The sequence below is a fragment of the Narcine bancroftii genome, chromosome 8, assembly GCF_036971445.1.
Source record: "Narcine bancroftii isolate sNarBan1 chromosome 8, sNarBan1.hap1, whole genome shotgun sequence".
Classification (NCBI taxonomy): domain Eukaryota; kingdom Metazoa; phylum Chordata; class Chondrichthyes; order Torpediniformes; family Narcinidae; genus Narcine; species Narcine bancroftii.
Window position 1 is genome coordinate 38,807,758 of NC_091476.1, and position 14,114 is coordinate 38,821,871.

Consider the following 14,114-nt stretch of genomic DNA (forward strand, 5'->3'; position numbering starts at 1 on the left):
AACCCCATCATGTCCAGAATCATCCTTATGAAACTTCTCTGAACATTCTCCAACATCAGCACATCCTTTCTTAAATGAGGAGCTCAAAACTGCTCACAAAACTCCCATCCCTAATTTTATGACTGAGTTCTAGACCTTCCATCCAGGGGAAATTATGCTCCATCCATCTCTGCTAAGAAGCCCCATTAGGATTTTGCACAGTTCAATAAGAATATCCATCATTCTGTCTCACACACATGGTTTTGGCCCAGACTGCAAAAACACTCCTCATTCAACAACTAACAATCCCAGGAATCAATCTGGTCAGACCTTGCAGCATTCCATTTATTGCAAGCACAGCCTTCCCTAGACAGAGAGCCCATGCTTGAACCAATGATCTTCGCCATTCTCTCCATTGAGGGCAACCATGTGAAGCTCTGGATCAAGAAGACAGTCAATATCATAAAGGATTCACAGATTCCTCGTGCTTCCTTCTTGATGCTATCTTTTAACTGAAGATACAGAAGATCTTAAGTCCAAAACCTTTAGGTTCAAGAGCAGTTTTTTTTTTTTTACAGCTATCAGGCCCTTGAACTTCTCATTCTACCCTAACCATAACACTACTCCATGACCATCTGTCTGCATTGCCCAGGCGATATACTGGTCACCATCCTGTCAACTTTCCACAGGAGCTCATTTGAAAGCATGTGCTATGTTTGCTGTAGAGCATTGGACCAAAGGTCAATCCACAAGACCATAAAAGCAGCAGAGAGTATCACTGAAGTATCTCTACACCTAGACCCTAGGATCGTTGTTTAAAGAGGGTTCTCAAAATCTGCCCATTTTCCAGCTACTCCCATTGGAAAAGAGATATCGAAGGAGCAGAGCCAGAACCACCAGGCTGAAGAACAGCTTCTTCCCACGGACAGAGAGACTGCTGAACAGATAAAGCAACTCCCCATGACTCTACCGTTTATTAATAACATTTATTTGAAGATATGCATAAAAGTCATGAATATCTGTATATCTGTGTATATGTATCATTTGGCTGTGTACGTGTTTGCACTGTTTTTACACTGTAGACAGAAGAACACTGTTTCGTCATGCTGTACGAGAACAGTCAGAGGATAAATACACTTGTACATTAAGTTGGCTTGGGTGAAGTTCTATATCAGTGACAGTGAATGGCTAAAAGGGATTATCTGAGATAACTCTGGGGCCATGGGAGGAGCTTGCTGGGAATAGCCCACAAAATTGAGGGGGCTTCCTTGGAAATAAACTCATGCAGGATAGTCCTGGTCTGGTTTTAATTCTTTTTGTGGTTCTCCAGGAAAGCATCTTGTCCGGATGCATCACAAGTTGGAACAGGAACTGCACCGTCCAAGACCGTGAGAAATGGCAGAGTTGTAAATGCAGCTCAGTCCAGCTTCCACTCCATCAGCACCATATTTCAGGAAAACAGACAGCATATTGAAGGATCCATCCCAGCCCAGTCATTCTCCCATCTGTCAAGCAGAAGAAATATGTGCTTGAAAGAACAGACCTCCACATTCAAGTCTGGTTTCTTTCATGCGTTTATCAGGCTCTTAAAAGGACCTCACTTGCAAAAGATGATGCCCTTGCATTATTTGAACTGTACTTTTCTCTCTCGCCAACACAATGTTTTTGTAATTGTTTCTCTACCCTGCACCACTGGACTTGATGTAACTCCACACTTTACACTGCTGTTGTCTTTATTTGTACATTTATTTATTAGGTACAACTGCAGTACCTTCTCTAAGAGTTGACTAGGCTGGATAGCACTGAAACAACGCTTTTCACTGTATCTTGGTACAATGTAATGAAGTAGATGCTCCTTGTCTGACATATATAAAGGGACCAATGAAATAGCATTTTACTATCCACATTCATGAGGACATAATTGCTAGGCTAGCAGCTTGTAACCTCAGCTCCAATACATAAACAAACAACCAGTGCACGTTTAGAGCACACATTTAGCATTTACAATCTTTTGGAAGTATAAAATAATCTAATTAATATATGCAGACCCAGGAGAGCAGAGAAAGAGCATTGCTCCAAAGGCTTACATCATCTAGTTCTAAGGCCAATGGCACTTAAGTACAGGCTTTAAGTGATCTGTTAGGGTTTGTAAGTAAAATTCCACCATGACAGGGGTCTGTGCCCAAGATGGTGGCTTCTGTTCTCAGCAGTAGTCATGAAGGGTTGTAGAATCTGTGGGAGCAGGCAGACTGGTTCAGGGCAGCAGGAACAGGATGAATGCCCCCCCCCCCCCAATTAGGAAGGCAAAGCAGGCCAGAGAGGGGCTCAGGGATCAACTTGTGGGCGATTGGGGGACCTGCATGGGCTGCGGGCTTCTGGAGGCTGAATCATGGGTACCAAGTATTGGAGCCAGGATTCAAGATGACGCTGAGGGCTAGAAGGGCTCCCGAAGGGCCTCGCGCACTAAAGGCTTCCTGATCATGTCGGAGGTTTGGATTTGGAGCTCGAGTTGCTGATGGTTTGAACTGGAGTCTGTGTGATTGCAGAGGCTGCAGGAATGCTGGAGGGAAATCCAGAAACACTGAGTGACTCTGAAGGGACTCCCTTTAGCCTTTCTTTCTCTCTTACTGCGAGGAGCACTGGGTTACATAAATGGCAACTCTTTGTTTGCCTTAAGGCAGGCAGAAGGCAATCTTGTGTAATATTACATGCTTTGTACTAATACATGACAGCAAAGGAATCTTGAATCTTGAATCCAGTCAACTAAAACACCATTACACGACTTGAAAAGCATTCCTTCAAGATCTAACACATCTTTGCACGATTGAAATCTGCATTCATTTTAAACAAGCTGGTTGTGTACTAGCCATCTCATACAATCATTGCCAGTTATTCTGACTAATTTATCTACAAAAGAAATAAGAACTTGAAGATTCAATGTCTGTTTTTCACATCATTTTCACAGGCTAAAACAATCTGATTAGAGTACTGATTTGAGCTTTTGTATGGAGTTTCAGCACCGAAATACACCAGCTGGCTAAAGAATTTGAAAACTGTTCTTAATGCTGAAGTTGCTGGCAGATTGCATTATGAATTTTGTAGTATTTACATCTTTAAAGTGAAATGAATATGGAGTGATGGGCTGTACAAGTCTAGCACATGAAAATGACAGAGCTCTGTGTATAGAGCTTCTTTCTATACCAGAAGCAAACAAAACAACAGATGCTGGAAACTTGAGCAGACTCGCAGAAGCTGGAGAGATTTAGTGGGTCAGGCAGCGTCCATGGAGAGTCAACATTTTGGACTGAGACTCTTTATTGAGACATTGCTAATCTTAAGTCTCAAGAAAGGGAATTGACCTGAAATGTTAACTCCTTGGATGCTACTGGTAGCTGTACCTGATCTAGTTAACTCAAATCTCATCTTCATCATATATATTATATATATTTCTTTTTTTCTTTGGCTTGGCTTCGCGGACGAAGATTAATGGAGGGGTAATGTCCACGTCAGCTGCAGGCTCGTTTGTGGCTGACAAGTCTAATGCGGGACAGGCAGACACGGTTGCAGCGGTTGCAAGGGAAAATTGGTGGGTTGGGGTTGGGTGTTGGGTTTTTCCTCCTTTGTCTTTTGTCAGTGAGGTGGCCTCTGCGGTCTTCTTCAAAGGAGGTTGCTGCCCGCCGAACTGTGAGGCGCCAAGATGCACGGTTTGAGGCGAGATCAGCCCACTGGCGGTGGTCAATGGGGCAGGCACCAAAAGATTTCTTTAGGTAGTCCTTGTACCTCTTCTTTGGTGCACCTCTGTCTCGGTGGCCAGTGGAGAGCTCGCCATATAACACGATCTTGGGAAGGCGATGGTCCTCCATTCTGGAGACGTGACCTACCCAGCGCAGTTGGATCTTTAGCAGCGTGGATTCGATGCTGTCGGCCTCTGCCATCTCGATTACTTCGATGTTGGTGATGAAGTCGCTCCAATGAATGTTGAGAATATACACACACATATTCAAGATTCTAAATTTCATTAATTCAATTTTTCCATTTATTGTCATGTGTACAAAATCCATATACCTATAAATGGTGTCCTTTGTTTGTCCTGTCTGTCTGTGTGTGTTTGTCTGTCTGTCTATCTGTGAATACATACAAATGAGTAAATGTGTACACGTAAACCTGTATATTGGTTGAATGTAATAAAATAATGAATATATAACTGAGCAGTAAATGCAATTTGCATTTTATTGATTTCAATGCAACCAAATTTCAAAGGTGCCATAAAAAGTTATTTTATTGCACAATTAGTGCATCCAAGCTAAGGATGAGCTTCAACCTAAGGGATACTTGCTCAGTGAAGTGTCACCATATGATCTACTTTGTATCTGGTTGGTAAGCTATGAATCTTAACTTCTGCAACCTTCCTCACTGTTGGAAGTAGACTTTGAAATTTTATTAGTATTATCATCCCCACCAGATTAAGTATATCTATGAGGTAGGGTGACTATCCACAAACTCTTACTGAACAATCAAAGCACTGAATATTGACTGTTTTATCTTTTTTATTTCCAAAGAAGCCATCACAATTGTGTTGACCGATCAAAGTAATTTCAGTGCTGAAAGGTTTCAAGCCTTTTGTTCAACAAACACCTCATACAGTTCAATACACAAAAAATGCTGGAGAAGCTTAGTAAGCTCCTGATGTATTAAAGCATGTAACCAAGGTTTCAAGCCAAGCCCTTCAACAAGGTGGAAATGATCACGTTCTCCTCATCAAATCCACTCAATACTTCAGATCATCAGCTTTACATTGGACCATGCTACCCCGAACCTCATCCTTCACCATTTATCCATCTTTCTGAGTGTTATGCAACTTCCAAGTTGCCATGTCTGTCTTGCAGACCTAAAAGTGAAAGATAATGCCATCCTGCAGTTCATTCCCAAAATCTCTATAAGGTTATGAACTAATGGTTATAAATGGCAGAATACTGTACATGGGACATATTCTCTGCATGGACAATTGTTTTCAACAATTATTCAATGTAATACAAAATCTGAATGACAAACTCGAATTAAGAAATTGCTGATTAAATAGCTAATCAAGGTTCGCTACAGTTTCAGACATCTCTCAGACCAATAGTGTAAAACATCTAAAACTAAAAAAAAAGCATCTGTCAGAGATGAGAACGCATTGTAATGCCTAGAAAAGTTCCCAAGTGACCTGTGCCAGTGAAATACAGTTATTAGCAAATCAAATCCAACATCCTTTTGAAAGATACTGATGTTTTTCAATCACAAAAAATAGACCAAATCTTTGGAAATGGGCTATTATTTTCCAACCCAGTCTGGAACAGGTCTCTAAATAAACAAAATATTTGAAACCAATGTATAAAATCACCATTCATCAAAGTATCTCACTAGCTCGCAGAGGTATGATAAATGCCCACCAAAGTTATGTTTCCTTAAAGATTGCCACAGATCTCCTTCCTGTTTTCTTGCATGTGATTTTCTGACATTTATTTAAATCCATTACAGAGGATAATTAAAACGACTGTTAAGATCGCTGGGGTCTCCCTTTCCTCTACTGACGACATTCACCGAGAATGTTACTTAAATAGGGCTGAAAGATTTATTGAGAACACTTCCCATCCAGCGCACAGTATCTTTGACCCACTCCTATCAAGAGGGAGGTACAGGCAGATCAAAATCAGGATTACCAGGCTGGGGAAAAGCTTCTTCCCACAGGCTGCGAGATTGATGAAAAGTATCCTGTAGCCAAGTAAATCATCCCAAATATATATAATCACACACACAATTATATATTTTAAGTACACGTGTGATTATTATGTGCAATGCATTGTGTAGATGTGTGGGCATTGTGGTCCAGACAAACACTGTTTTGTCTGCTTGTATATGGATGGTCAGATGATAACGAACTTGAACTTAAAGATGTCTTAGGAAATGAAGCTAACTTTCTAAAACACTGTAATTTGTCAGTTATTACCTGCATTGTTCCTCAGTTCAGTTTTGAGGTTGACATCCCTGAATGTGGTAGCGAGAAACTGTCATGAAAATCGGAATATGATGCAGGAAGGTTGTGATTGAGATATCAGGAGGTTAGTGCAACACTAGTGCAGCATCAGCAAACCCAGGCTTTTATCCAGCATTGCCTGCAAGGAGTTTGTACATTCTCTCCATGTCTGCGTGGGATTCTTCCCACTGCTCCGGTACATTTCAAAACATACAAAGGTTGCAGGTTAATTAGGTGTATTTATGGGGATGGGCTAGTGGGCCTGAAGGACCTGGTACCTTGCAGTATATTTAAATTTAAAATCCAGATAACTGCTAAAAGCCTGCTGCAAATATTTAAACGTGCAGCCTTACTTATGTGTTGCAAGCATGTATTACCCATCTCTTCTTACCTTAATACACATGTGTAAAATCCATTGTCCTGTAACTCCACTGAATGGAACCAAATCGAATCCTCCTCTTTGCTCATTCTGCGTCCAGAAAATATAATTGGTTCTTCTGAATCTCCCTGCCCATTATTCTTATACCACATGAGGCTAAGTCCAGAGTTCTGTGCCATGCTGTAGTTAGTTCTGATGTATCCGTAGAACAGAGCGCATTTCACACGCACCGGTTCACCTGTTAGCACCATGTACTTTTTGAGATCCACCGACCAGTCTATGCAAACATCAACTGCAAAGAAAGGATAAAAAGTAAAAAAAAATAACATTAGTCATTTCAGGAGGCACACGGGAGACAGTACATCCTGAAATCTGGAGCAAAAGCAATCTGTTGGCTGAGCAGCGTCAGTGGGAGAAAAACCTGTTTCAAGTTAGAACGCTTCATCAGGTCTTGTCTTCATGAAGGATTTCGACCAGAAATCTTAACCATTCTTTTTCTCTCACTGATGCTGCTTACCAGAAGATTGCTAACCATTTCAAATTATTTTTTTTTGTTACAGGCTATGATACATGTTACTCAGAAGTGCATGTGAGAGTTAATGATATAACCATATAACAATTACAGTAGTTCGTCCCTTCTAGTCCATGCCGAACAACTTCTCCCACCTAGTCCCATTGACCTGCACCAAGCCCATAACTTTCCATATCTCTCTTGTCCATATACCTATCCAACTTTCCATAAATATTAAAATTGAGCCCACATCTACCACTTTGGCCTGAAGCTCATTCCACACTCCCACCACCCTCTGAGTGAAGAAATTTCCCCTCATATTTCCCCTAAACCTTTTGCCCTTCAATCTCAAACCATGACCTCTTGTTTGAATCTCCTACTCTCAATGGAAAAGGCCTATCCACATTTACTCTACCCACCCCCCTCATAATTTTAACTACCTCTATTAAATCACCCCTCAATCTTCTACCCATCCCCCTCATAATTTTAACTACCTCTTTTAAATCTCCCCTTAATCTTCTATGCTCTAGGGAATAAAGTCCTAGCCTGTTTAACCATTCCCTATAACTCAAAACCTGAAACCCAGGCAACAATCTTGTAAATCTTCTCTGCACTCTCTATATTTTGTTGACATCCTTCCTATAATTTGGAGACCAAAACTGCACACAATATTCCAAATTTAACCTTACCAATGTCCAATACACCTTCAACATGACATCGCCATTCCATATGACATTCCAATTCCTGTACTCAATACTCTGATTTATGAAGGGCAACATACCAAAAGCTTTCTTCCCCACCATATCCACATATGACTCCACTTTCAGGGAATTATGTTGCAGAATTCCTAAATCCCTTTGTTCGACTGCACTCCTCAATAGTCTACCATTTAATATGCATGACCTTTGTTGTTTATTCCTACCAAAATGTAGCACCTCACACTTATTAGAATTAAACTTCATCTGCATCTTTCAGCCCACCCTTCTAACTGGCCTATATCTCCTGCAAGCTTTGAAAACCTTCCTCACTGTCCACAACACCACCAATTTTAGTACATTCTGCATACTTACTAATCCAATTTACCACCCTATCATTCAGATTATTAATATATATGACAAAAAATAATCGACAAGTACTGATCCCTGAGGCACTCCACTCGTTACTGGCCTCCAATCTGACAAACAATTTTCCACCACTACTCTCTGGGATCTCCCATCCGACCATTGTTGAATCTATTTCACAACTTCAACATTAATACCTAACACTTGAAACCTTCCTAACTAACCTCTTATGTGGAACCTTGTCAAAGCCCTTACTAAAGTCCATAGACAACATCCACAGCCTTCTTGGTAACCTCCTTGAAAAATTCTCTGATTTGTTAAACATAATCAACCATGCACAAAACCATTTTGAATACTCCTAATCAGTCCCTGTCTATCCAAATAATTGCATATTCCATATATTCCATCTTTAAGAATACCCTGCATTAATTTACCTACCACCAACGTCAGACTCACAGGCCTATAATTATCCAGTTTACTTTTAGAGCTGTTTTTAAACTGTGGAACAGCCTGAGCTACCCTCCAATCCTCCGGCACCTCTCCCGTGGCAAATGGCATTTTAAATATTTCTGTCAGAGCCCCTGCTATTTCTACACTAATCTCCGTCAAGGTCCTGGGGTATATCTTGTTAGGACCTTGGGATTTATCCACCTTTATTCTCTTTAAAATAGCCAGTACTACCTCCTTATTAATCTGTATATTTTCCATGGCCTCACTACTAGTTTTCCTTAATTCACCTGACTCAATATTCCTTTCCTTAGTGAATACTGAAGAAAAAAAATTAAATTTCCCCCATCTCCTTTGACTCCTCACACAACCTACCCCTTCTGATTCTCAAAAAACCCTTTGGATTTTTTTTAAATCTTGCCTGCCTCATATCTCCTTTTAACCTTTCAAATTTATTTCTTAAGATTTTTTTTGCACTCTTTTTATTCCTCAAGCACCTCATTTATTCCTTGCTGTTTATACCTATTGGACACATCCCTCTTCCTCTGAACCAATTTCCCCAAATCCTTTGAAAACCAAGGATCCCTATATCTAACCTTTCCTTTCATCCTGACAGGGACATACCAACTCTGAACTCTCAAAATTTCCCTTTTGAATATCCTTTATTTACCTGTTGCAGCCTTCCCAGAATATAAATTATTCCAATCCACACATAAATCCTTTCGGATCTCCTTGAAATTAACCTTGTTCCAATCAAGAATCTCAACCTTAGGTCCAGCCCTGTCCTTCTCTAAAATTAACCTAAAACTTGATCCAAAGTGTTTCTCAACTCAAATCTCTGTCAGCTGACCTATCCCATTCCCAAATAGGAGATCCAATACTGCCCCCTCTTTAATCTGTTCTTCTATGTATTGATTTAGAAAAAATTCATGAACACATATGACAAACACCAACCCATCCAGCCCTTTTACAGTATGGGTATCCCAGTCAATGTGTGGAAAAGTTAAAATCTCCAACAATCACCACCTTACGTTTACTATACATGTATGCTATCTCCTTTCAAATTTACTCCTCTAATTCCCTCTGACCATTAGGGGTCAATAATACACCCTTATTCGTACTTTCATGCCTTTCCCATTCCTCACTTCCACCCAAATAACCTCACTAAATGAGCCCTCCAATGAATCATGATAATAATAATTATTTATTGCCACATACATAGGTATAAAATACATTGAAATTCCCATTTGTTACAACTGGAAGGGCTTCATAAAAAAAAAATCAAGAGCATCAAAAACATCTAGAGTATACTTAATTGAATTAAATTTAAATAAATATTCTTAGTTATCCTAGAGCAAAAAATGAGATTTAGCATTGGTCAAGTGGTGTTGGAGTGGTCCCTGATTAGTGTAGCAAGGGGAGATTCAAGACTCTGATAGGTGTTAGAAAAAAAATGTTCGTGAACCTAGAGAAAAGCTCTGTGTGTGTGTGTGTGTGTGTGAAATTTATTCTGTGTGTGTGTGTGTGTGTGATATTTATTCTGTGTGTGTGTGTGTGTGATATTTATTCTGTCTGTGTGTGTGTGTGTGTGTGTGTGTGTGTGTGTGTGTGTGTGTGCTTGTGTGTGTGTGTGTGTGTGTGTGTGTGTGTGATATTTATTCTAATGTCAATGTCATCCGGTACCGCACGGATGGCAGTCTCTTCAATCTGAGGCGCCTGCAAGTTCACACCAAGACACAAGAGAAACTTGTCAGTGAACTACTCTTTGCAGACGATGCCGCTTTAGTTGCCCATTCAGAGCCAGCTCTTCAGCGCTTGACGTCCTGCTTTGCGGAAACTGCCAAAATGTTTGGCCTGGAAGTCAGCCTGAAGAAAACTGAGGTCCTCCATCAGCCAGCTCCCCACCATGACTACCAGCCCCCCCACATCTCCATCGGGCACACAAAACTCAAAACGGTCAACCAGTTTACCTATCTCGGCTGCACCATTTCATCAGATGCAAGGATCGACAATGAGATAGACAACAGACTCGCCAAGGCAAATAGCACCTTTGGAAGACTACACAAAAGAGTCTGGAAAACAACCAACTGAAAAACCTCACAAAGATAAGCGTATACAGAGCCGTTGTCATACCCACACTCCTGTTCGGCTCCGAATCATGGGTCCTCTACCGGCATCACCTACGGCTCCTAGAATGCTTCCACCAGCGTTGTCTCCGCTCCATCCTCAACATCCATTGGAGCGCTTTCATCCCTAACGTCGAAGTACTCGAGATGGCAGAGGTTGACAGCATCGAGTCCACGCTGCTGAAGATCCAGCTGCGCTGGATGGGTCACGTCTCCAGCATGGAGGACCATCGCCTTCCCAAGATCGTGTTATATGGCGAGCTCTCCACTGGCCACCGTGACAGAGGTGCACCAAAGAAAAGGTACAAGGACTGCCTAAAGAAATCTCTTGGTGCCTGCCACATTGACCACCGCCAGTGGGCTGATAACGCCTCAAACCGTGCATCTTGGCGCCTCACAGTTTGGCGGGCAGCAACCTCCTTTGAAGAAGACCGCAGAGCCCACCTCACTGACAAAAGGCAAAGGAGGAAAAACCCAACACCTAACCCCAACCAACCAATTTTCCCCTGCAGCCGCTGCAACCGTGTCTGCCTGTCCCGCATCGGACTTGTCTGCCACAAACGAGCCTGCAGCTGACGTGGACTTTTACCCCCTCCATAAATCTTCGTCCGCGAAGCCAAGCCAAAGAAAGAATGTGAATTAATTGTCAAATGCAGTTCAATGCAAGGATGAACTGAATTTCTTACTTGCTGCATCTAAACAAGTCCATTAGATGCACCATCTCCAATAGTAAAAAATTAAAATACCACAATATGCCAAGACAGAAAAAGAGATAATAAATATTAAAGGATCAATAAATGAATATTCACAGCTGCAGTTAGTCCAGGTTAAACAAGTGATGGTTCAGTCATGCAGACAAATATTTTGGTGGTCTCAGTGTAGTTTATGGTTGGAGTTACGGGAGTACTGGGAGATTCAAGATCCTGACAGCTGTGGGACAAGAACTGTTCCTAAACCTGGAGGCATTGGACTTCAGGCTTCTGTCCCTTCTGACCAAAGATAGTAGCTTGAAAAAGACTGAGATCAAGGAAATGTAGAACTTGGTCAGTCTTCTCTTTTTACTTTGGGCAACTTGGATTATTTCCAAACTTAAAAGAATTAGAAATAAACACTTGCATTTACATAATGCCTTCCACATTATTTTCAGGAAATATTCAAGCACATTACAGAGAGTGAAGGATTTCTCTAAAGTGCAGACAACACAGGGAACAAACTTGGTAGCCATGACATCAGAGAGTCATCCTATCAGGAAGGCAACATGAACAGCAATGTGACATGGCCAAATCATCTATTTTAGTTAACTGAGCTTGAATATTAATGAAGAAACCTGTAAAAAACCCCATTTTGCATCTGAATGGCATGGGGATGTGGGAGGGGGGAGAGTTTTATATTTTAAAGGAGACATTATGTTCTGTCTCTCGAAGACAGGATTTCCAGCAACGTAACAACACTTTTGTGACTCTGGAGTTTTGTCCTTAAGTTTCTTTGCAAAGTCTTGAACTTGCAGCCCTGTGGACCCACCGACTCATGGAGCAGCAATGCCAGCAGAGACATTCACACCAAAGGAACGAAAAGCAAAGAGAAATCAATCTTATGCAGCAGCCTGATAATTTTGAGGCTTTGCTTTGTGAGATAGTGGGAAATAACATAAAAAAAAACCAAACGGGGAACAATTGGACACAGGGAATGGAGGCAAAGGAAAAATTGGGTACAAGTGAAAACTCGATCACTTCATGCATCCAATTCAATTAGAATACAAAATATAGAGCATTCAGCAAAAGGCCTCGAAAATTACCCTGCAAATATTACACATGCCATATGTGTTGCAAACAGCCATATGTGCTGCATCAATAAATATATTTTCCCTGCAGAAGGAAAATAAATTTATAAACTAGTATTTTATTTCACCAAGTCCTCTTTATTGTTAGATTATTTTATGATCAGTCTCTCTACCCACTGTGTGCATCTGAGAAGGCAGCGCAGGGACATATGGTTGCTGTCCAGATGTGTTTCAGGAACTTGAACCCTGTCATGCACAGCGTGGAGACTGTCAGGAAAGAAGGATGTCAAGATTCCAGAGGGAGCATCAAAGAGGATTTTACACAAAAGGAGTCGGGACTGCAAAGCCTGAGTTACTGCACTAATGTCTTATTGTTTCAGTTACACACACCAATAAAGGTGGGTTTGCTCATCCCAAAGTTGTGGAGGTTCACGAGTGCTGTTTGAGATTGGAAGGGCCTTTAAATATAAAATATTTTCACAGCAGGAGACGAGCATATGGATTTAGAATCCTTGCCAGAATGGCCGAGGTCAAGGGAAACTCACTCAGTGCCTCTTTTGTTTTCTTTTCTCTTATTGTTGGGGATGCTGCACACTGCTAGTAGCACCTCTTGTGTGACTTTTTGGAAGGCAGCAATTGACAAATTTTGTAGATTTTTCTCTATAATATTATGCAACAAGTAGTGGTTTCACACCCAGAAAGGAGAGCAGATTCACAGCCAAATTCCAAAAGTGAATAGCTGAAGGGGAAAGGCTAGAGGAGGGAGACCCTTTCAGTGTATTGCCATAGGCAGAGGGGAACAAATGGCATTCTTTGCAACAGCATAGGACTGCGCTTTGATTTTTGGAAGTGTGTATTTTGTTCAGGAATCTAAGGCCTGTTTGATCCAAGAACAAGAATCCCACTTTCCTGAGTCCTGGAATAAATCTCGCACCTTCTTGAAATCATGTGATCCTTTCTGATGTACAATGTCAGTTCTGGACACATTAATCCAGCTGACGCTTTTCCTGCATTTTATAAATATTAAACAAATCAACCTCATTTACTGTATGCTTCCAGAATTAATAACATAAATAAATTTCAAATAAAATCGTCAACTTGCACTAGAACCTGCTCCTGTATCCATCTTAAGTCTGTACTGTTTAATTATATTTCCTCTGATTATTCATGATTCTCTGCATTAATTTTCATCTCTCTGCGTCATCTCATTGCAATTGGCTGCATACTCTTGAAGACTGCATGATCCTTTAGATTTGTCACTATATTTTTGAATTCTGTGTTACCCACAAACATTGTAATCATATCCTTCACATACAAGTCAGGCTATTGTCCAAAAGGGACAGTAGTCCCAAAGCTGACATTTTAAAACAGGTGCAAGAATGGAAAACAGAGAACATTGAGCTTGCAGACACATGGGAGACTGCAGATGCTGAAATCTGTGCCTAAACACAATCTGTATTGTGGATGAACTCACCGGGTCGATCAGCATCATTAGGACAAGAATGGTTGACGTCTCAGGCCAGACTCTTCATCAGGATTGGGAATACGGAAGAGAAAGTCAGGGCAAAGAGGACAGGGTGAGAGGAGCAGGAGAGGAGCCTGAGTGGGATCAGTGGGCCAAGGAAGGTGAAACATGATGGACAGAGGCAGAGACAGTAGATTGGCAGATGACAGTCAAAAGGGGGGAGAGAGAGAGGGAGAGAGAGAGAGTCCACAAAGACTTCCACAGAGCCAGGCTGGCTATGGCTTTAGCAACTCTGAGTGAGGCTGGTGCAGGCTTTTCGACTGGAGGTTGATTGACACCTGACTGGGTGG

The 14,114-nt window shown here is 41.3% G+C and overlaps 1 protein-coding gene across 1 annotated transcript in view; it reads right to left on the bottom strand.

Annotated features, from left to right (window-relative positions):
- Positions 1–7,614, bottom strand: part of il1rapl2 (interleukin 1 receptor accessory protein-like 2) — a 390,498-nt gene extending 382,884 nt beyond the window's left edge. Inside the window, exons 1-2 of the mRNA XM_069896180.1 lie at positions 7,575–7,614; positions 6,387–6,666 (exon numbers count right to left, since the gene is read on the bottom strand). Of these exons, the coding sequence (XP_069752281.1) occupies positions 6,387–6,666; positions 7,575–7,614 (320 nt within the window). The remainder of the gene's footprint in view (positions 1–6,386; positions 6,667–7,574) is intronic.
- Between the last annotated feature and the right edge of the window lie 6,500 nt (positions 7,615–14,114).